General features: G+C 47.7%; 1 protein-coding gene across 1 annotated transcript in view; it reads right to left on the bottom strand.

Annotated features, from left to right (window-relative positions):
* Positions 1-15377, bottom strand: part of LOC149332694 (protein Skeletor, isoforms B/C-like) — a 31969-nt gene extending 16592 nt beyond the window's left edge. The window contains exons 1-9 of the mRNA XM_089558283.1: positions 15323-15377; positions 13403-13561; positions 12233-12305; positions 10347-10455; positions 9057-9216; positions 7957-8029; positions 6898-7078; positions 4367-4496; positions 1022-1164 (exon numbers count right to left, since the gene is read on the bottom strand). Coding sequence (XP_089414409.1) covers positions 1022-1164; positions 4367-4496; positions 6898-7078; positions 7957-8029; positions 9057-9216; positions 10347-10455; positions 12233-12305; positions 13403-13561; positions 15323-15377 — 1083 coding nt within the window. The remainder of the gene's footprint in view (positions 1-1021; positions 1165-4366; positions 4497-6897; positions 7079-7956; positions 8030-9056; positions 9217-10346; positions 10456-12232; positions 12306-13402; positions 13562-15322) is intronic.
* Between the last annotated feature and the right edge of the window lie 6882 nt (positions 15378-22259).

Genomic DNA, 22259 nt, shown 5'->3' on the forward strand with positions numbered 1-22259 from the left:
TCGAAGCCGGACCTCTCGCTTCGGACTGAATTCTCGTTGTTGCTGCCTTTTTCAGTGCGTTCACTGGCCATAAATGGGGCGCCTGTCTTTCGCTTCGTCTCATCTCGCATATAAGAAAACATATAAGAGATAAATTTGCTTTATTTTAATAATTAGAGTGACGATTCTGCCGCTCCTAGGCTTAAGTGGAGAGTCGGTTTGTTTACAGCAATGGTTCCCGTCCTGACGACCAGATGGCGCCACTATAGGCTAAGTTTATTTTTGCGTCTCTGCTAGCATACGCTGAACTAAAAGAGGGAATGTGCCTGCGTTTTGCGTACGTGTAACTATAAATATTCATGTGATTTACAGAAAAAGCGAGCGGTACGCCTTCTACAGTTTACTAGAACAAAACGTGCGTTTCTCTGACATTGGGGCATACAAATGGTACGTAGTATATTCACTTATGCTTCTACAAAAAAAGATTACCACTTTCTTGAACAAAATGAACGTTTGGGGTCGCCACCATGCTTTTTTACGCGACTTTTAACCCCGAAATAAAATATAAATTCCTGCCTAAACCGGGCGCAGACCCCTCGTTATTGATGTTATAGAATGCCAACTACCAGAATATGCCATTATTTATACACTCATCTCGGTGAGTAGACTGACCCTTTAAGGTTTGTCGCTACGAAATATGTTTGTGTTCGCTTTGGTTGTACGGCGAACTACTTTTTGCTTGCGGACTTATCCTGCGCGAACAGGCGCGCTAGCTTTGGCAGCGTTGCCTACTATGTATGAAACGGAGTATAAGCAAGTTAGAATAAATGGGCCCTCTTCTCCTGCTGTCGCAGGTGAGGTCCTGAACTGCAGCTCCCTTGCCCCCCCCCCCCCCCCCCCTCTTAATCCAGCGCCGATAGTGTTAGCTCTCAACGGCCACTCGCAGGTGGCGCGACCGGTAATACACTCCGATTCCAGTTTTATTCCGACGGGCGGGTTGTATTGCACTGCTGAAGAACGCAGATGCGAAAGACGCCCCAACCTGAGACTTTGCCGTGATGTAGTGGTCGACGATGGACACCTTGCTGTTCTTTGGGTGGATGAAAGCCACGGCCACGTCGGCCTGCTCCATTGCGCTCTTGTCCGGCTCCCCGCTGAGCCCAAACGCCGTCCACATGCCGGGCTCTGCGTCAGGCAAGGCACGCCAGCTCCGCGTGACAGAAAGCAGCGGAACCACACACAGAATGCGAATGTCTTGATGCCTTTAGAAGACACATCACGTAGAAAAAAATATTCAAGGGGGCACTTTGTTGACCTAAAGTGCGGTGAGGCGAAAGCCTTTAGCGCGCTGTTGCTGCTTGTGTCACTGATGCGTGGTTAAGATGTTAATTAAGTACACAATTGTTTATGAATCTCAAATGCTGGAGACACTGGAGAGCGTTTGGGAGGCATCCATCTGATTCGACGCCTTTCTGCAAACACTCTCCAGCGTCCTAGAGAAGGAGAACTGCATATGCGTTGGCAGGAAGTAGCGTAGCCATTAGCACGCTCGGCTGCGGAGCGGAAGGATGGTGGTTCGAATCCCATCGTGCACAAAGGTTTTTTCTGGTCTGACTAGAAAAAGCGTGACACCTCTGCTGAAAACCTTCTGCTGACAACGTTCTGTCGGCAACGATGAGGCATTAAGGTCTTTCGTCTTAAAACCGGCGTCGTGCACGGTCTGTCATACAATTCGGAAAGAAACCCGGCGCTGTGGTCTATCACAAAATTCGCTGATTGGTCGAGACAGTTATGACGTCATCGGGTACCTGCACGCTAGCCACCTCCCCCGCCCTCTCTCTTTAGATGCAAAGCCACAAACAGCAGCCTCATCACGGGAAAAAAAAACCGGTGTTGTGGTCCGGTATAAAATTCACCGATTATAAAGCTATCGCACTCCCCACATGCAATGTAATTAAGTGCCCCACAGTTTCTTTTTTTTGTGTGTGTGTGTGCGGAAAGGAGAGGCGCAGTAACTGCCTCACTCAGCGTGGACGCTTGAACTGCGCCGTGAGGGAAGGGACGGAGGAGGACCCGGGTAAAAGAAGGCAGAAAAGAGAATCACGGTAGTAAAGGGTTCCAGGTTAATTTCGACCGCCTAGATTTCTTGAACGCGAACTCACATATCGCACAGCCCTCGGGGGTAAAATGCATTTCGTCTTGGCTGCAGCTAGAGCTTATGGCTGGAGCTCCTATTTCGAAACCACTACGATGGGGCACGTATAGAGCCGGCGCAATTAACGTATTCGAAATTAACGCAAAAAAAATGTTTTTAAAGCCTCCGCGTTTTGCGGTAGCTTTGGTGCGACTCTGGTTCAGTTTGTTTTAGTTTACTTGTCTTACAAGCGTGAGAGTTTCAAAAATGTTCGTCGATTTGTCGACACGACGACTTCAGAACGAAAGTTAAGGTACTTTTGAGACCCTAAAAGTGGTGTTCATCAATGGTCTTCTATGTGAGGACTACATTGACATTGCCTAATTAATCTTTTGGGAGGCTAGATTTTGGTCTGTATACAACCATCGCAAAGATCAAACGTTTATCATTGCACACAGTGAAAAATAATTCGTTATTGGTGGGAATAAATAAATATGCTAGAGGCGTCGTGGTGATTCGATACTGTTTGGGAGCCCAAGCGAAAACTACTGGCATTTACACAGCCTGTATTGCATGCACGGCGCGTTGCCCGGTATTTAGAGGGTGAAACCCGTGCCACATAACCGCAAGAAATGGCAGTAAATGCGTAAGGCATCAAGTTTGTTAATGTCATTATTTTCGGAGTTTGTGCTGCACGTCTACATTTGATACCATCATACGAAAGTCACGAAAGTCAAGGCAGTCAAAATTTCGCTTGAAGGTAAACAGTGCTAATGAGTACATCTCTGCACAGTAGTAAAATGTAAAATAAAATAAATGTAAATGATTTGGTTTGGTTTATGGGGTTTAACGTCCCAAAGCGACTAAGGCTATGAGAGACGCCGTAGTGGAGGGCTCCGGAAATTTCGACCACCTGGGGTTCTTTAACGTGCACTGACATCGCACAGTACACGGGCCTCTAGAATTTCTCCTCCAAAGAAATTCTAGCCGCCGCGGCCGGGATCGAACCCGCGTCTTTTGGGTCAGCAGCCGAGCACCATAGCCACTGAGCCACCGCGGCGGCAAAATAAATGTAAATGTATATAAACAAATAATATAAATGTAAATAAGTGTAATAAGTAAATGTAATACAAAAATTATTTTGCAGAAAATGCCGCTGTTCTTGCTTGACGGATCCAATAAGTAGCCATCAACTCGCCTGTCAGCACACAAGCTGAAAGTATCTGCCAGAAGTGCTAGTAAGAATGGCGCCCTTCGCACTAACAATGCAGTACAGACGCAATATCTGAACGAAAGTTTTGTATAAACCACTTGCTGCTAGGCGGGAACTTGTTACTAACAATGCTGAATGCTTTTCTGCCGAAAATGGCAGTAAGGGTAATGCCATTAAATTTATGTGTGTGGCACCACGCGAATGTCATTAAAACCTAAGGCAGTAAGCCCTTAATGACATTAAATTTGTGCGCGTGGCGCGGGGATTAGACCCATCAGCTGCTGTTCCATCACGCACGATACTGCAGTGTATGAGGCGCCGTGCTAGAGCGACCGACGTACTATCACGATTTAAAGAAACGCGAACAGAGCGGAGCATAGGTGCTCCCCTGTTCGCATTTCTTTTGATCACGCTTTTGCTTCGGTGGTAGCAAAAATTCGCTGTGGCTTAGCTTGGTTAAGTCCGGTAATTGCGAAAGCAATATCCGTACCCACGCCATGGTACAGCTGGTAGTGTAGCTGGTGGTGGTGCTTGTGGCTAGACTTGTGGTGATGCATCGGTTATGCAATCCAATCAAATCCCATCCAATCCAATCCATTCCAATCCAGTCCACTCCTATCCAATCCAATGCAATCGAATCCAATCCAATGTAATCTACTCTAATCCAATAGAATGCAATCAAATCCAATCCAATCTAATGTAATCCAATTTAATCCAACTAATGCAATCAAGGTCAAATGAAGGTCAATGGTGGTCACCGCCGCGGCACGAAGGTGGTCACCCTGGAAAGTGCAAGTAGTATTGCTTTCGCAATAAAAGGTGCTAAAGTTGTCCGTAAAGCATTGTATATGACAACCCTAACGACTTTTTCTTACCACCCAGGTAAAACCACCGTCAAGAGAAATTCTAATAGAGGAGCGGGTAGGCGCCGTGTTCTTCGTGTTTCCTTCCATCGTGATAGAACGTCTGGCGCGATAACACTCTCTCTCAGCGGAGCCGCTGCACGCTCCCGAGTGACGTCATTGATGAGCCGGACTCACTCGCATCTGCCTTCAGCTCGATCGCTATGGTGTCTCCTGTGATTTTCCAAGCCACTTGTATTTTATCTGCGACGATGGTCTCGCAGTTGTCGAGGGTGCCTTGGTGTATCTTCACCATGCTTTTTTTCGGCTGGCATATATGGGAAAGAAAGAAGAGAGAGACTGAAAAACTGAAGCATGCCCTACGGCACTGAATTGTTCAGAAAATCCGCACGCACGCACGCACGCACACGCAGACGCAAACAAACAGAATCGCCGAATGATGTGACTTGCTATGCAATATGTAGGTCACACTTTGCCTTTCCCGTATCCGGTCTCCCGCTGCCCGTCCACTCAGGCGTACACCGGTGCAAAAGCCAATCTACGGTTTTTGGTAGCGACTATTTCTACAATTCTTTCATCCCCAGTATGCAGCCATTGAGTTGTAAATCACTTTCCTACATCTGTCGTCAAAATTTATGATAATTCTTCCTTCAATACTGGATTAACCAACCCGCTGCTGTCGTAAGACCAGGAAATTGCAGCATTGTAATTTTTGTTTTTGTTTAGTCCATTTCCTCATCCAGCCAATCTTTTTTAAAGCGGTTATTCTGTTTTATAGGCGCATTGCTGCTTTTTGAGCGTCATATTTCTTGTCGTTTTTTGTATTTCATGTTTGCAAAACTTGTCGTTATCGCTTGTATGCTTATCTTTTTATTTTTTTCTGCTGTGATATTTACTGTTGATTTGTTTTATTGTTTTGATATACCTCCTCTTCATCAGCCTCATTTATATTTACATGTATATTTACTGTTGTAGTCTTGTGTTTCGCTTTCGTATGTAGCTATTCCCTTCTGTAATGCTCTCGGGTCCTGAGCGTAATGAAATAAATAAATAAATAATCTTGCATTGCACTTTCACGCACACTGTGAAATTGTTCAGTCGCCACCGAACACCGTTAAACGGGCCATTGTCCCTTACATGGCTAGCTCAGCTCACCATCTGGATAACAGAGGATCTATTCAGAAGCGTGTATAGGCGACAGCGTCGAATAATACGTGGACCTCTATGGAAGCTCCCTTAAGGGAAGTGCAAGGAGAAGGTATACCTGCAGCATAAAAGAATACCTGCTGCATGCAGTAGGGCTATCCGGGCGTGGCCTGGATTAGCCTGCACGATTCTCTCTTTTGTGTGTGTGTGTGTGTGTGTGTGTGTGTGTGTGTGTGTGTGTGTGTGTGTGTGTGTGTGTGTGTGTGTGTGTGTGTGTGTGTGTGTGTGTGTGTGTGTGTGTGTGTGTGTGTGTGTGTGTGTGTGTGTGTGTGTGTGTGTGTGTGTGTGTGTGTGTGTGTGTGTGTGTGTGTGTGTGTGTGTGTGTGTGTGTGTGTGTGTGTGTGTGTGTGTGTGTGTGTGTGTGTGTGTGTGTGTGTGTGTGTGTGTGTGTGTGTGTGTGTGTGTGTGTGTGTGTGTGTGTGTGTGTGTGTGTGTGTGTGTGTGTGTGTGTGTGTGTGTGTGTGTGCGTGCGTGCTTGCGCGCGCGCGCGCACGCGTGCACACATTGACGGCAATGAAGCCTGGCCAGAACCACCTACAAAACACATGAGACGTGGCAGGACGTCGGATGAGGCTTTTGTCCGGCAGCGGACGTTTCAGTGGACGACAACAACGGCGACGATGCACGATAAAGACGAGGTGTTAACAGCCAAAGTGCTCTTTTCCATCTCACATGAAGGACATTGACTCATCCATCATCTGTGATGGCGAGGTGGTGGACACAAGGACTATTAAGGATAATTGGCAGTGTTTGTTTTGTTAATTAAATGCAGTGCACTGAAAACAGAGGGACACGAAATACAGATGAAGACAAGCGCTTGTTTCCATCCACCTGTCTTTCAGATGCACTGGTCTTCATTACCAAATCGGTCAACCAGCTAGTCCATCTGGCAGCATTACTGCAGTTGTTGTGCAGAAGGAAGATTCAGAGGATGTTGACAACAGCGTCTATCACTGGGCTATTCTCTAACCCAACTGTCTTAATTTCGCACTTTCTCTGTCTGCAAGCAAACATCTTAACGCGATAGTATTGCCACCTACCCACCTTAGCAGGTGGCAATGAGATTTATTCAAAAAATCGAATACATTTGCCCCCTTCCCACCACGTAACTGCCCATCAGCTCATTAATCGAGAGAAAACAGCCTCCAGAAGAACTGTCTGTGCAAAAATGAGCCTTATGGGAGTTCGCGGACCGAGCAACCTGTGTCTTACAAGCCCTACCGGTGGCTGTCTTTGAAATAGTCAACTGCTGGGACAATTGCGCATTGCTTAACCGCTGTGCGCAGCTGCTCAAGTAGCGGTATGAGGACTCGCTGTGGTCTATGAATCTATGAAAGCGAATTATTTGCGCAGGAGGGATCTATGTTGCTATCGCATTGTAGTCTTAAGGGTTTAGGTTCAGCGTCGTTTATGTACCTCTTTGGCCCCAAACGTCCTGGGGCAGTCAGTCCCAACAGGGAATATCCTCACGCGGAAAATTGGGCGTGTTGGTACATCCTCACCTTCCTCCTGAGCGCCTGAGTGCTGGGAGGCACGTTGAGATTCTTGGGCATCCTTATCTCCATTAGGGGCTCCTTGCACTTAGCGCAGTAGAGCGAAAACCAGTCGATGTCGTCCACAGTGATCCGTCCCGGAAGGGACAGACGCACATTTTTGCCGGCGCTCTTCTTCACCCTGCCGATTCTGCGGGCAGAAGTCGAAGCAGCAGTTTACAGCCTCCATGGCGTAAATCCGGTTCTCGGTGTCGTTATATCTAAGTATCAAGTATAATAGGGTAGATGAGATAGATAGATAATGAGGATAGATAGATAATGGGATAGATAGATAATGAGAGAAATAGGATACATAATGATAGATGATGGGATAGATAAGAGATAGATAATGAGAGAAATAACAACCACATGCCGCTGGTGGGATCCCAGCACACGACCTCCGACCTCGGAGGATCCGAACATCCTCCGAGGTCGGAAGCCGTGGGTTCGGATTCCACTGGCGGCATGTGGTTGATTTTTCATATGCTTTCATTAATCTCCCATTGATAAAAAAAGACATCTTTATGCTCCTTGATTTCGGTTACTGTTGGCTTCCGTCATGTATGTCATAACGGCACCTCTTTTAATTTCCTTGTGTTCTTATCATATCGTTATCTTGCATCATCATCTGACTAGAATATTATGTATTACGATCTTCTTCTGACCTTATCTGATCATTTCTGATCTAGCGATAGTACCTAGTGATAGCGATCTTGTGATATAGATAGTGAGCCGATCTGACCGAGAGCTGGCATTAAAACGAAACCCGCTAAAATGATGTGGTTGCTCCTATTTCACGGCGAACTTAACTTCCCTGCAGCTTCCATCACTTATGTGTACCGTCTTTGCCAAAGTACCACGTAAGGGGGTCTGCTTCTATGCGCCACCCCTAGAGACCGGAATGTCTCTAAATATAAGGACAAAACTCCCGATTAAAACAACAAACCCCGTTGGCTGTTACTTTTGACAAGTATGGTACGCTGCATATCTGTTTTGGGCAGCGGTTGGAACACATTTGATGCCACGCACATTCCTTTCTCGTCGGGAAGCTTGGTCCCCTTGGGTCCCGGACGGTCCCCTTTTCCAGCCATGAAGTAGGCATCTGAAAGGAAAAAAGGAGGAAAAAAGTTTAAGTGAAAGCCACGTGCGATTTAAACAGCTAGCTGTTATATATTACGAGTAATTATTTTTTTCAGTATGAATACGAAAAAAACAGCAAATGACGAGAAAAGCTGTGTATTTACTGTTCTCGCGTTGACACGAGCTAATGTAAATTAAGGCCTGACTCAAAGCATTGCATTTGCATACCTGGCGCATCTTCAACACAAGCATCTGTTGGAGGAAAGCTTGGGACGTTTACTCTGGCCCAACGCATCTTCTGTTTCATTTCTGATAATACACCCCCATTCGCTGATTTTATCCACCCGTATTTCCTTCCTAACATAATTCGACAACATCCCTCTTTGTTCCCTATACAGCAATGCTGCGCTGCGCTGGAAGGTACTATCGTACTCAGCCATTCATGACTTTTCACAAACTTCTTGTGGGGTGTGTGTGTGTGTGTGTGTGTGTGAGAGAGAGAAACATTTCGAACGAGACGTCGAGTGTCCATACGACATTTCGGCAGGAGGACCAGCCTTTTTCGAGCCTCGAAAAAGACTGGTCCTCCAGCCGAAACGTCGTGAATTAAATCTTGTTATGTTTTTCAATTTCTGGTGACTTTATCTCATATATATATATATATATATATATATATATATATATATATATATATATATATATATATATATATATATATATATATATATATATATATATATATATATATATACGAGAGTCTTTAAGAACTCCTACGAACAGCATGACGTGGCATTGACAAAACTCTTTTTGAATACACCATAAAGAAGTTCTTTAAGAGTTCAATGGAAGCTCAACGTCACGTGTGAAAAGCAAATACTCCGAGACTAATTCCATAAACGAGGAGAAAAAGTGTCGCCATTGCGCACCGAAAGAACACCCTTTTGGTGGCAGATAACAGGTTTTCCCGCCGCCATGAGGGCAGGAAATGTCCCCGCGTTGATATATCCACTAAACACTCGCGGGCTGGGCGAGACAGCGTTTGGACGAACCTCCCCAGCCGTCGTAGTTGAATTTCACCAGCAGCAGGGTCTTCTTGTCCTTGACGATGACGGCCGTGGCGTTGGCGTGCTTGCCACCGATTCTGGTCGCCACGGTCGCTGACCGCGGGTAGTCCAAATCGGCCGGGATGTTCACGTGCGCAAAGCTCCTCTGCGTTCGCGAAGTACCAATTTTTGAATTTCATGCTAATGCAAGGAATGTTCAATACCTTCCACTTTCTAGCCATAATCTTTTTTTTTTATTATGCAATGAAAATCAAAGATTTTGCATTCAAATGAAAGTCTGGAGTGTCCTCTGTTTCAGAGACAAATAATTTCTTCAACACATTCCCCGCCAGCGGAGATAGTACTCGTGCCATCCGAGCGTCTGGTCCCTGCATGCCATCGTAGTAGAGCGAGGATGGATGCTTTTCCTCACCCACATCACGGCTAAGACCTTATGCTATTGCAATCTTCGGTTGTTTCCTAAGAAAAAAATTCGCTGTGGCTTAGCTTGGTTAAGCCCGGTAATTGCGAAAGCAATATCCGTACCTACGCCATGGTTCAGCTGGTGGTGGTGCTTGTGGTTAGACTTGTGGCGATGCATCTGTTATACAATCCAATCCTATAAAATCCAATTACATCCCATCCCATCCAATCCATTCCATCCCATCCCATCCCAATCCACTCCAATCCGATGTAATCTAATCTAATGTAATCTAATCTAATTTAATCCAATCCAATCTAATCCAATCTAATGCAATCAAGGTCAAATGAAGGTCAATGCTGGTCACCGCCACGGCACAGGCGTGAAAGTGCAAGTAGTATTGCTTTCGCAATAAAAGGAACCTCTAAAGAGCACACGCTCGCCAGTGCAAGGCGCTGGTTTGTGCAGACGAGAGAACTTCGCTTCCTTTTGATACACTTTGAAAGGAGGCCCGCGCAATACAATATACACCTGATTCCGGCTCTTCCGGCATGTTCGAAAGGGCCCTAATTCTGTTCCTGTCGAACACGAGAGCACCGCGGGATCGGTAGGGCTCTTTATCGGCGACGTCGACCCGAAATATTTTTTCCCCTACACGTGCATCAAGAGGGACCCAATTTGCAGTATTCAGCACTCGCTCGTTTACCATAGCTAAAGTTACCATGGCAACCTGCTCTCGCCACTACATTGAGGCGCGCCGCTGAGGTCACACGGCTGGACGCTTCATGACAGCATTGATCAGACAGAAAAAGGACCCGATAAGATGTTCGCGGCGACGGCATAACGAAGGTTCCAAACGGATTCGGTTGGCTTACCTTGGATTTCCTGGAGTACACACTGAGCCACTTGAAGTCTGTAATTTTCTTGCCAGCTGGCAGCCTGAGCAGCATTCTCTCATGGGCAGAGGCTTTCAGCTGTTTCCTCCTAAAAGACGAAAATTTCATTTTCGGTTGTATAGTATTAGCGCCCTGTCGCCAAGTTTTGCCATGTTCGTCTCTCCAGACTATCCAATAGCGTTTGTTTCTTTGTCGCTGTGGATGCACGTTGTTGGCGGCTACAGCTTCGCTTTACAGAGCCAGTCATGCAGTTTTGCTTGCTTCCCTGGCTGTCCTTAAGCCGTTTTTGTGATAAGAGGTCCGCATTCCTGAAGTGACTACAAAGCGGACGTAAACTGGGCGCTCTCTCTGGCTCGAGAAAACGGCAAACCCTACCGCCGTCACCATGTCGGTGCCTAGAGGCTCCCACCGCCATTAATTCATGCATAGTCACCTGTTTCTGGTTTCGAACTCTTAAATATGATTCGTAAGCATTTATAGCCGGAGTTTTGTAATGTTCACTTTTCGAGAACAATTAGTAGAAGGAAAAGCGGGTCAGCTGAAAGGTCACGCGGCCAACACCTCCACATTTGCGGCTAAAAAAAAATTGGCTGTGGCTTAGCTAAGGTTACGCCTGGATATCTCGAAGCGAAAAGCTCTCGCTTCTTTTCAGCCAACTCCCAAGCTACCACTTCTGGATTGGTGTTTCTGCGCCGTACGACTGTAGCTTCTTCTTCTCCTTCCATGGCCAGTGTCTGCGCCTGTTCTATGGGCAAGCGGGCCTTATATACCCCTCCTTTCAAATGCGCACTGCGCGACTGCGCACGGCTGCGGCGATAGCTCAAACGGTGGCGAGGAGGAGAAGCGGCGGCGCAAATGCGCAGTAGCGCGCGGCGGCGGCGAAAGGTCAGGCGACGGAGTCAGTGGCGGCGAAGGCGGCCACCTGCGCCGTGCGTGACGTCGCTCGGTTTCGCACATGCGCAGAAGTGGCAAATCTGGCCTCCGGCTCACGCGAAGCGCGGTGTTGACTAGCCTAGTGAAGCTCTTCGCTTCAAAAATTGGCGCGGACCAATGGGGACGATTCGAGATTAAGGGCACGCGTTTAAGCAGAACGCAAAAACGCAGAAAGAGCACCGTTTTGAAAAAGCGGTTCTCCCCAGATGATGTTCCGGTATAGGGGCGCGTTAATAAAACCAAGGTACGAGTGTTTTTTCAGTGCACCCTCGTTCATTGCACTGTTATTGTCATAAGTTTCGACAAGGACCCGGAAAACGCCTTTAATGTGACCCCGAGGACACACTGAGTTGGGCCTGTATCAATGAGGTACCGCGTTCTAATCACAAAGAGACCACTGTCACCGAAAACGGCGCTTTTACAAGCTAGAAAAGAGGAAAAATAAAATGAGATGCAGGTGTCGTCGCTACCGGCCGATTTCGCAAGCGAAATGTGTGCATGCGTCGACACCGACTTGATGTGCGGATCTCAGAGACGCTACATCGCCATTCGCATCAAAACGGTGGCAACCTGTCCCATTTTTAAATACATCTTTCACGGCAATAAATGCTTCTTTCGCTACCGGACAAACGTCAAGACAGCCAGAAAGAGCTAGATAATCATTTTTTACTGAGAACAATATTCGCGTAACGTGTTCCTTAAACTCCGGTTAAAATTCATCCACATTATAAACGACGCATTGCTGAAGCCAGCATCGCAAGGCGTTTTCCTACGTGCGTCTCACTTCATCGCTTCTAGACCCCATTGCACGTAAAGACACCTTTGCACGACTCCCTTTGTTCAACATGAGCCAATGTAGAACCTCGCAAACTTGAGCTTGCCTCAAAGGAATCGCCTTCGAATTTTTTTAAAGCGAGTATATGAGTGCTTACTTGCTGTAATAATTCGTCAACACCACGCCTCTTCCGTTTGGCTTGCGCGCCGTGCCGACCATAATGTAGGCACCTGGAAATTTAAAAAAAAAATGGCTTAAGTCAAATATCACATTTTGCCCCTGCTTTTCTAGCGTGCTACCGCCAAAGAATACTTGATAGCTCAACGACCACCCAGGCGACATCGTCAACGCGACATGCAATTTATTTCAGCCAACATGCCTTCAGAACGAGTTAATTGAAAAGCAGAATTGGCAGCTTTTTTGTGCTCCAGTGCATTTTACAAGCTGTCGATGCACTCAAGGTATTTACGCCGACGGCCAATTGTTCAAAATCAAGAGAGTGGGACGATATTAAGCTTTGAACGACGATTTTCTGATTGAAATAATATTGATGCGAGCGGTTATACAAATGTTGCGATTAAGTTGACCTCAGCTACGCCAGCAAAGCGGCTGTTCGATGGACTAGGGCAACGTTTCTTCAAAAAGGGGGAAGTGCCGGCGCCCACTTTGAAGCTCAATGGCGGTGCAAACAAAGAAACCTGAAAATGTTGTAGGAACTATTACGAATGCGCAACTTTTTATGAATCACAGCTAAAAAATAACTTATAAACAATTTTCATTACTTTTCGGAAGTTATTGCAATGTAATGTCCTTACTTTTTAGAGCAGTATATTTGTAATGTTTTTAATTACTTTCTCGAGATTCCTAGGATAGTAATTAGTCATGTAGTTTGCTTATTTTTCAAAAGTAATTTTTCCATGTATGCCATGCCGTGTATGCATGTAGAATGGCAGAGCTCGTCGGACGTCGTCATGGGGGTACAGTACATAGTATATGTACCCTCACTGTACGTAAGATATATCAATACAAGAAGAGAGCAGAGTAGGTCGGGGAACAAACACGAGTTTCTGATAACTACACTATAAATCAATAAGAAATGGGCATATGGGCAGGGCATGTGGTGCGAAGGCAAGATAACTGATGGCCCTTAAAAACAGTGCAGTGGCTTCCAAGAGAGAGCAAGCGTAGCAGGAGCGGCGGCATTGAGTCAGGTGGGTGGATGAGGTCAGGAAGTCTGTGGGGACAGACGCCTGCAGATGGTGCAGGACAAAGATGTTTTTGTCCTACAGCGGACATAGAATGACGATGGTGATAATGACAAAAGTACCGGGCTCGCGTCCGTCGTAGCTGAAGTCCCGCAGCACCAGGGTGTCTGCCGCGGCCGCGTAAACTTTCCCGTGGACGCCGTGAACGCCGGTGTCCAAGCTGCCCATGGGTTGGCCATCGTACCCGCTGTCCGACGAATGCTTTGGCGCATGACGAGCTCCTGAGTGTGGAGAATAGCATTGCCAGTGTTGTAACGCGTGACGTCACGTACAGAGGGCAAAATGCATGTCTAGAACGGCCGAACTGCGTGCTCCGGGCCGCTCGGAGCTACGTGCGCGACATCTAGCGATATGACGCCGGGTTCGAGACGACGGAGTGTGGGCATGCGTGGCCAAACTGATAGCGCTGCCTGTCTTTTCGGGGCTCGCAGGCGTCCGCGGCTTTACCACCTGCTTTTGTTGCTTGTAGCGCTGATTTGCGCTGCCGTCTGCGAAAGAACATACGCGGCAGAGCGCACACCACTGACTTCTTTGTTTTTTACTTTCTTTTTGTGCACTTGCAAAGCTCTGGCGAGGAGCAATTCACCGCATCACATACGCGCCGGTGTACTGCATCGTCATCGCGGCTACGAGCCTTAGATAAGGGACCGAGGTTTGGCATTTTGCCTTCTTCGGCAAATGCCACAATAGGCATGTGATTATTGAAAGCATACTGGGGCCTCAGGTGAGGTGGCTGTCGTCGCACAAAAAGAAAGTAAAAAAAAAAGAAGCCAGTGGTGTGCGCTCTGCCACCTATGTCCTTTCGCAGACGGTAGCGCAAATCAGCGCTACTAACGACAAAAGCACGAGGTAAAGCCGCGGCCACCTTCGAGCCCCGAAAAGACCGGCAGCGCTATCAGTTTGGCCACGCATGCCCGCACTCCGTCGTCTCGAACCAGGCGTCATATCGCTAGATGTCGCGCACGTAGCTCCGAGCGGCCCGGAGCACGCAGTTCGACCGTTCTAGACATGCATTTTGCCCTCTGTACATCTGCAGCGCTATACGTAACAGCACAACACACACACGTGTCGTGCAGCGGAACAAAGTAGGTCTATTTGCTACCCTACTTTCTTTGGCTGCAATTCTCTGCGATGCAACATCACGAAGAGTTGTAGCAAGTTGGCCATTGCTGCAAAACCATTGTAATTAGTGTTTATGCTTATTCTACCCTCTGGCGTCAGGGAGCGGCATTTAAAAAGCTCACACAGACTGCCACACAAGAATACGCATCAATACACTCAGAACCGAGGCTTGTGGATGCGACGTTACACGCGATAGATTAGTGGAACGGGGTGGGGGGTCTTTTCCTCAAGCCTCTTCCTATACTACCCGTTGATGCGACGTGCAGATACTGAAATCTTTTCAGACTGAAACTTAGACCTTATTCCGAGGTGTCTATATAAGCGCATTTCAACGGTATACGTACAAGATTACTTTAAATTAGTTCTTGTCTTTCACATCCATCTGCTTCCTAAGCTGCCTACGGTTGCACTTCAAGAGGTACACATACGTCCCTGATGTGAGGCTGTAGATCTAAAGGTCTTCACGATGACAAGGGGCTTCTCCACTCGTCAGCGGATCTCCGATTACAATTATTTTAAGGGGAAAAAAATTGACGGATGATTACTATAGTCGGTAATGCGAAATTTGAGCGCAGCTCTTCAGTCGTGGCAGCAAGTACCTGCACGGCTGGCAGTTGTCCCTTGCTCCGCTCTCGCCGTAGCGGGTGGCGTTTCGCTCTGCCACTACCCATACACAGAAACACTACTATTACCTGCTGCTACACTGAGCTACCATCGAACGAACTGCGTAGGCAAAACCTTCAGCTGGGCGGCTGCGAAGTGCTATAACACATCGCAGCGCCATTTACGTTGCAGTCGAGCGGGCTCCAATTGCAAATCGCACCGCGAACGTCGCGCACGCGTGAAGATCGTTCACCTACCTTGGCAAGTGAGGACGCACACTGCAAGCAGCAGAAACACCAGTGTGTAGACCATGGCTGAGCAGGGCGAAGTACAGAGCGACCGTTGGACGAGCACGTGGAGCCACGAATGAAGGAACTTCTTCTCCTCAGTAAACATGCAGGAACGCGCCGATATCTTCCTCTTCTTCTCTGCTTCGTTCGTGGCCGCGGTAACAACGTCAACGATAAATTTCAATAAATGCTGCGTACTTATATCAACGTGACGTCTCTATGCACTGTTAAAATGCGCTCCTTTGGGTTGGCTATCAATTTTTTTTTGTGTGTTCCTCTAATACTTTTGCCGTCCATCTGATATCGTTTTCCATTTTTTTCTCTTTCCCTATGGCTTAAGTATTCTGAATCCCAGGTTTCTAAATTTTCATGATTTCTTCTGTTTTGATTTTGTCCAAACTTATTTCAGATATAGGTATCTGCGTATTTTTTCGTTGTTTTTTTTTTCAATTTTTTTTTTGCTGCACTCTCACAGATTGTTATTACAGTGTGTTTCGTGTGCCACCCACCTATATAATACCCTCTACTAAATCAGGTGTGGGAGAGTGGTCAAGTACGTCAAGAGTGGAATAGGGCTAAGATCACCCTAATCCACAAGCAGGGAAAACCACCGGGCTTATCTCCGCCTCAATATCACTAACCTCCTGCGTAGGCAAACTACTAGAGAAAGTCATTCAGAGGAGGCTAACCACATACACCGAAGAGAATGATGCGTGGCCGGCTGAAATGGTCGGATTCAGGCACGGCCTTTGTACAGATCCCATGCTCAGACTACATAACGATGTAGTCAGAGACTTCAGGAAAAAAATACGAAAGCCATTCTAGGCTTAGATCTCAAGAAAGCTTTCGACAACGTCAGCCACGACGCCATTCTCGACGGGCTCGCTGAGCTAGGAGTAGGCGAAAAAACCTACAACTACATTGGATCATTCCTGTGAGACAGGACGGCGATCATCAGCTTTCAGGGCTTAACATCGGAAGAGTTCCCGCTGGGTAACAGAAGCACTCCGCATGGGGGCTGTGCTCTCACCCTTCCTTTTTAACATCGTAATGAGGAAGCTCCCCCGTAAGCTTGGGCATCTCGATTACTTAAAATTAAGCATCTAAGCGGACGATGTGACCGTCTGGATCTGCAAAGGGAACGACTCGTACATCACATCCAGGCTCCAAGAGGCAGCAGATATAATCACCAAACACGCGGAGGACGTAGGTCTATGCTGTTCGCCAGAAAAATCGGAGCTCCTGGTAATGACCAGCAGTAGCGGGAAGATAACTCCAGATATCAAAATTAAAGTCAATGGGAACGAAGTCCCGAAAGTCGATGAAATTATAATATTAGGTATGATTATCAACCGCATGGGTAGTAACAAAAGCCTGATTAAGAAATTAAAAGACCAGGCGGAGCTCGTAGTCAGAGTTTTTAAGAAGACGTCCAACAGAGGGAGTGGCCTCACGGAGGCTAGTAGACTCAGACTCGTACAAGCTTTTGTCACGAGCAGAATCTGCTACGCGACTGCATTCCTAAATATCAACAAGAGCGAAGAACGGGAAATAAACACCATAATTAAGAGATGCACGAAGTGCGCTCTAGGGCTCCCCATAACTACTTCTAACGACCTTCTAGAGAAAATGGGGTTGCATAATGAGTGGAAAGAGCTGGCTGAGGCGGTCAGGATATCCCAGAGAGAGCGGCTCGCAGGAACGACGGCAGGTAGACAAATCCTCGACTGGGTAAACCTACTAACGCCCAGGGAAGGCGAAAGTGTCAGAGAAAGCATAGATAGAGAAATCAGAAAGCATCTATACGTCTCGCCCATATCGAAGAACATGCAACCCCTACACGACAAGGGCAGGAGGAAAAGCAGAGCTAAGCACCTCGCTAACAAATTGGACCAACTCCCGCCGGGATCGGTCGCCTACACCGATGCAGCGATCGGGAAAGAAGGCGACGTAACCTCGGTCGCCCTATTAGACACAGAAACCGAGATCTACCGCCGGTAGAGGCGGAGGAGATTGCAATAGCCATTGCCATTGCACGACCAGGCGTGAAACACGTCGTCAGCGATAGCAAAGCGGCGGTTAGGACTTTTAGCAAGGGTAGAGTCAGCAATCGTGCTGCCAAAATTCTGAACGAGTCGTCCCTCTCCGAAAGCGTGACTATAATCTGGACCCCAGCACACGCCGGTCTCGCCAGCAACGAGGCTGCCCACATGCTCGCCCGCTCCTCGCTACCTCGGGGTGCTGCGGACGCCTCCACAGCATCATCTAAAAGCAAAGAAAGTATTGGTACGTTTAAGGATGTAACCGAAAATGTGAAGAAAGACCGGAGGATATATCCGCCACCGGATAGATCGTACGACTTCGATCGTACGATCGAAGGAGTCGTACGACTGGAGAAGACTCCAAGCTCGAAATTTCTTCTCGCCTTTGTGGAGGAGTTGGACGGGTGCCAGAGGGCGGAAGAGGGACGGTGCAGAAACCGAAATTTGTAAATTTTGCGGCCACGTGGCAACATTAGATCACATAATTTGGAGATGCGTTCGTGCCCCAGGGCGCAACGCGATTAAAACTATCGTTGAATGGGAGACCACGCTGAGAAGCTCCGACGAAAAAACTTAGCGCTTCGCCGTCCGCCTGGCAGCCGAGGCTGAAGACCTCTTCTCCTAGACGGGATCGGATGTCCTCCGGCCGCGGTGCGACAGACTGCCTCCCCGGACGCCTGCGTGCGGACCCGGAGGTGGCTACCGCGCTATATTCGGCGGAAATAAATGTTCTTCCTCCTCCTAAACAGTCGTGGCGATATAGCAAGGCCAGTGATGATGTCATCACCCCCTAAACCCTAAAAAAAAAAAAACAAAAAAAAAACACTGGAGGGTACACTTAAGCTCCGCCTTTAGGGTATGACGCAACAACGTAAATGGGTCCCTTCAGCGGCGTGGCCCTGGCATCCTCTTTGTGTATCACTTAGAAGGCACAGGTACTGTTACTTCCTTCACAACATGATAGCATCAGAAATGTCTCTCCCGCGCAAGCACTCTTTCTCTTGGGCTAGTTTCTGCCTAAATACCGATTTATGTGGAATTGGTAATTTTCGACTTTACATTCATAGATCGCTGGTCATTGCCACAAATCTCGGAAGCGCGCACCAAAAGGAAACAAAAGATTATTTCCGTTTCTCGATTGTACAGCTAGAAACACAACACAGGCGGGTAGGCTCGTGCGCGACTTGACGTGAAATGATCGACGCTATTCACGGCGAAAGCAGAGTACATCTGTTAATTTTACCGCACAAAAGCACTGTTACAGTTCCTGCGCAGTCTTTAGGATGACTGTACTCGTTGCAGTGCAGTTATTGCAGCCTGCGGATGCTTCGGATCTCCACAAAGCGCACAAAACATCAATGAAAACGAAGCTGAACCACAAAATCCCAGACGGTACACAACGTTCGAAGGACGTTCGATCAAGTTCCGGAAATCCAGAAAGGTTCGACAAACGTACGACAGCGGACGTCCGGAGGACGACCGCCATGTAGGATTGTTTTTGAAATTGATGAGGCTGTTCATAATCGTCGTGCTCGTCTGACCGACACTGCTGCTGTTGGAGACGTTCGCGGGTGTTATCTGCTGCGTGTCCGCTTCTGGTATTCTGGTTTGGTTTATGGGGTTTTAATGTCCCAAAGCGACTCAGGCTATGAGGGACCCCGTAGTGGAGGGCTCCGGAAATTTCGACCACCTTGGGTTCTTTAACGTGCACCGACATCGCACAGTAACGCCTGTCGGCTTCTATGTTTCGCTTTTTAAGCGGAGGTTCACTACCAGAGGCCTCGGGCTGAGATCGCCGTGCGTTGCCGATGACCTTCAAGACTCAGCCAAAGTCAAACCTTCAGTTTATAAGTTTGGAGAGCTGGTGGAGAGTCAAGCAATTGGACAGGACAAGGTCATTTCAAGGTCAACCAAAATTTGGTCACGTGATAGACTTCGGGCTCGCCGAGGAGCCTAAACGCGGCGTTTACGTGATAGGGCGTGACGTCACGTTATTTTTAACTGAGTACATAACGGAAGTAGCATCGGCGCGCCTGGCACGAAGTGCACGTGGTGTTCACGTGCTAGGCAGTGATGTCAGGGTCTGCAGCAGCGGCGCGCCATCGAACCGCATAACAAGACTTTTTGCCAGGCTAAACCATCGTGAAGCTACCGCTTCTCATTCTGTTTAACCAAAGCTAAAGCACCGTTAATTTTTCAACAAAGCGCGGGTTCCGGCATTCTCGAGAAGCCCATCGCATCTGCTATTAAAACGCGCGGCTGTGGTTACAGGCAGCAGCAGCACCATTTTCGTTCACTTCGCGCCCTTTTCCAACTGAAATTTATATGTCTACTATATCATGAAACTATTATATATGACATGCTTATTTTATTGCATAAAAAAAGACAGAGAAACATGAGAAAATTGATTTTTTTTTTTTTGTCTTGTGCAGCAGCGGCAGTCGCACGACCGTTGGCAATAGCGGAATCGACGGCAGCGACCTAAGTTTCGCACAATTTTCCGATGTCGTCTGGTTCGAACCGTGTTTCACTGCGCTTTGACTGCTAACGGCAACAAGTTTGCAGCACAACGACTATCCAAAGGTAAGCAAGTTTATTTTTCATGCGGGTAGTACTCACCAAGACGGCAGTAGCAGCAAGCGGCGGAAGAAACTTTTGTTCTCGAAAGTTTGCAGTTCCGCCTGGTTATTCTCGGCGACGTTGTACCGTGCTTCCAATGGTATGGTGCACTTTGGCAAATGCGTTTTAAGCTGTAAGGACGCGTACGCAACCAAGTCGGCGCTACGTAAGCTCGTAGCTGAGGGTCGGAGCGTCGTCAGCAGTTCCGTGCTACGTTCACGAAACTAAACGAACCGTTATCAGTTTCTTCAGGTTCCGTACAATGCCATTTTTCCGTGGTTCCATGTTGTGGGCTTTGGCAAATACGTTGCAAGTATTACACATCTTTAGCATACTGTGCAGTGTTACCGTAACTGGAGTACTGGGATCCGGCCCACGGCGGAAGTGCCGCATGTGTGCAGATGATGATGATGATTGTAAGGGATCATTAGTGTACGCGGGGTCTCGGAACGCGGCTGGGAGCGCTCAAAGCGAAGCGTCTCCTATTTGGAACGCGGCCGCTCGCGAACGCGCCAAGAAGTACGGGTGTCCACTCCGCCCCGCGGTACCGATTCGCGCACGTGCTGGCACGAATGTCTATTTGTGTATTTGTGTTTTTATTTTGTGGTGGAGAGAGTGCTCTACCTTACGGAAGCTGGAGGGCTGGCCATGCCCTGGATGAACCAATGATGTTAAAGGGGCCCAGAAACACAATCTTAGTTAACTGTTTTGCCTGTTGATTGCATACAGTGAGTTATAATGGTGCTATTAGCGTCGGCAATACCGCGTAAACTCCGTTTTTTAATATTTTAATGTCCTCCCAAAACAACTTCATGGATCTGATGGTGTCGCCACACAGTGGCGGGTTTTTAGCAGCGGATACGACATCACCTGGCGCGAGCTTGATGACCGGACAAACAGTAAATATACTGCAAATTGTGTGAATAAATAGAGACACATTTTGTCACCTGTCTGCGTTTTATATTAGATCAACAAAAACAATTTGTTTGTCTTAGATAAAAGCCCTGCAAAGCAAGTAAAATAAAAATATACCACCAGGGGCGCTCTGGCATGGAAACAACACTGCCAGTCTCACAGAGAGCAGGCAACCATGGAGTACAAACTTCCGCGACGTGCTCTGGCTGGCTGTTTTGATTTGTTGCGCCAGGTGCCGTCATTGGGAGAGCGAAATAGGAGTGGGAAGCCCCGCCAAAATCGAGTTGAGGGCAGCGTTTTGTTTGCTTGTTTTTTGAAATTTCACTGAATAACTCCCGTTCCTGTGCATCGATTCCTGTAATTCTTTTCAAGTCAGCATCTGTGTGACATAAAGAACCCACCTGAAGTATAGCCGGTATTCCCCCAGGCAGTGTTTCGCAGCCCCTTTAAGGCCGCAACATGATTGGAAGCAACGGAATGTGGGCCAGGCCTTTAGGGCTTTAAAACTGGGCCCCGGAGCTGGAAGCGGGGTTCTGCGCTAAGGTGAGATGCTACGCATCATCGGCTACGCCGAGTAGGGGCCTCCCCTAGTATTAGCCAGTTCCGCCTTTTGGTTGTTTGTCTTTTTGCCGTTGTATCTAACTTGTATATTCTGTAAATATTTGTATATAAATCTTCAGTTATTGCCTTTTTTATCCCTGCATCTCAACTGATCACAAGACCGTCTCTGACAGGGCGCCTCCGGTGCAGAGATCAAGCTTCAGTCTTCAAGTTACCAACCGTCTCTGGCGGGGCACCTCTGGTGCAAAGATAGGGAACCTGTGAAACTTTACTATGACGATGCCGGGTACCTGGCGCCATCTGGCGCCCTCGATGCGATCTACGCATGCGCATTGGCGGTGGGCGGGTTACCGGTACTTCAGTAACACTAATGGTAGCACGGTATGCTTAAAGTGTCTATTAAGACAACTACACACACCTTTTCAGCACCTTCGGCGGTACTTGTGCGACCGCTGAAACTTTCTGCTCCCTCCAGACTGGAAGAAGCGACAATGTCGCGAGTTGAAGCTCATGTAACATTTGGCGTCATGAGTATTTTTTTTAAAAGCCAGCCGGCATTCGGGGCAAATTGTGGGTGTCTTAGGTGAGCAGGTAGAGGACTCCGCACCAACAACGGTTAAGACACTGCCGTTATTCTTCACTGCAGAGGAGGACAGTGGCCCTGTTGGCAGTAACGCTTCTGCAGGTTCGTCGGAGTAAGTGTCGGGAGTGCAAAGGTGCTTGTCTCTGTGCATTCTGCGAGCCGTCAGCTCACGAGCAGCAGTCAG

This window comes from Amblyomma mixtum, chromosome 8 (genome assembly GCF_055824585.1).
Source record: "Amblyomma mixtum isolate Tamu chromosome 8, ASM5582458v1, whole genome shotgun sequence".
In the NCBI taxonomy this organism is placed as follows: Eukaryota; Metazoa; Arthropoda; class Arachnida; order Ixodida; family Ixodidae; genus Amblyomma; species Amblyomma mixtum.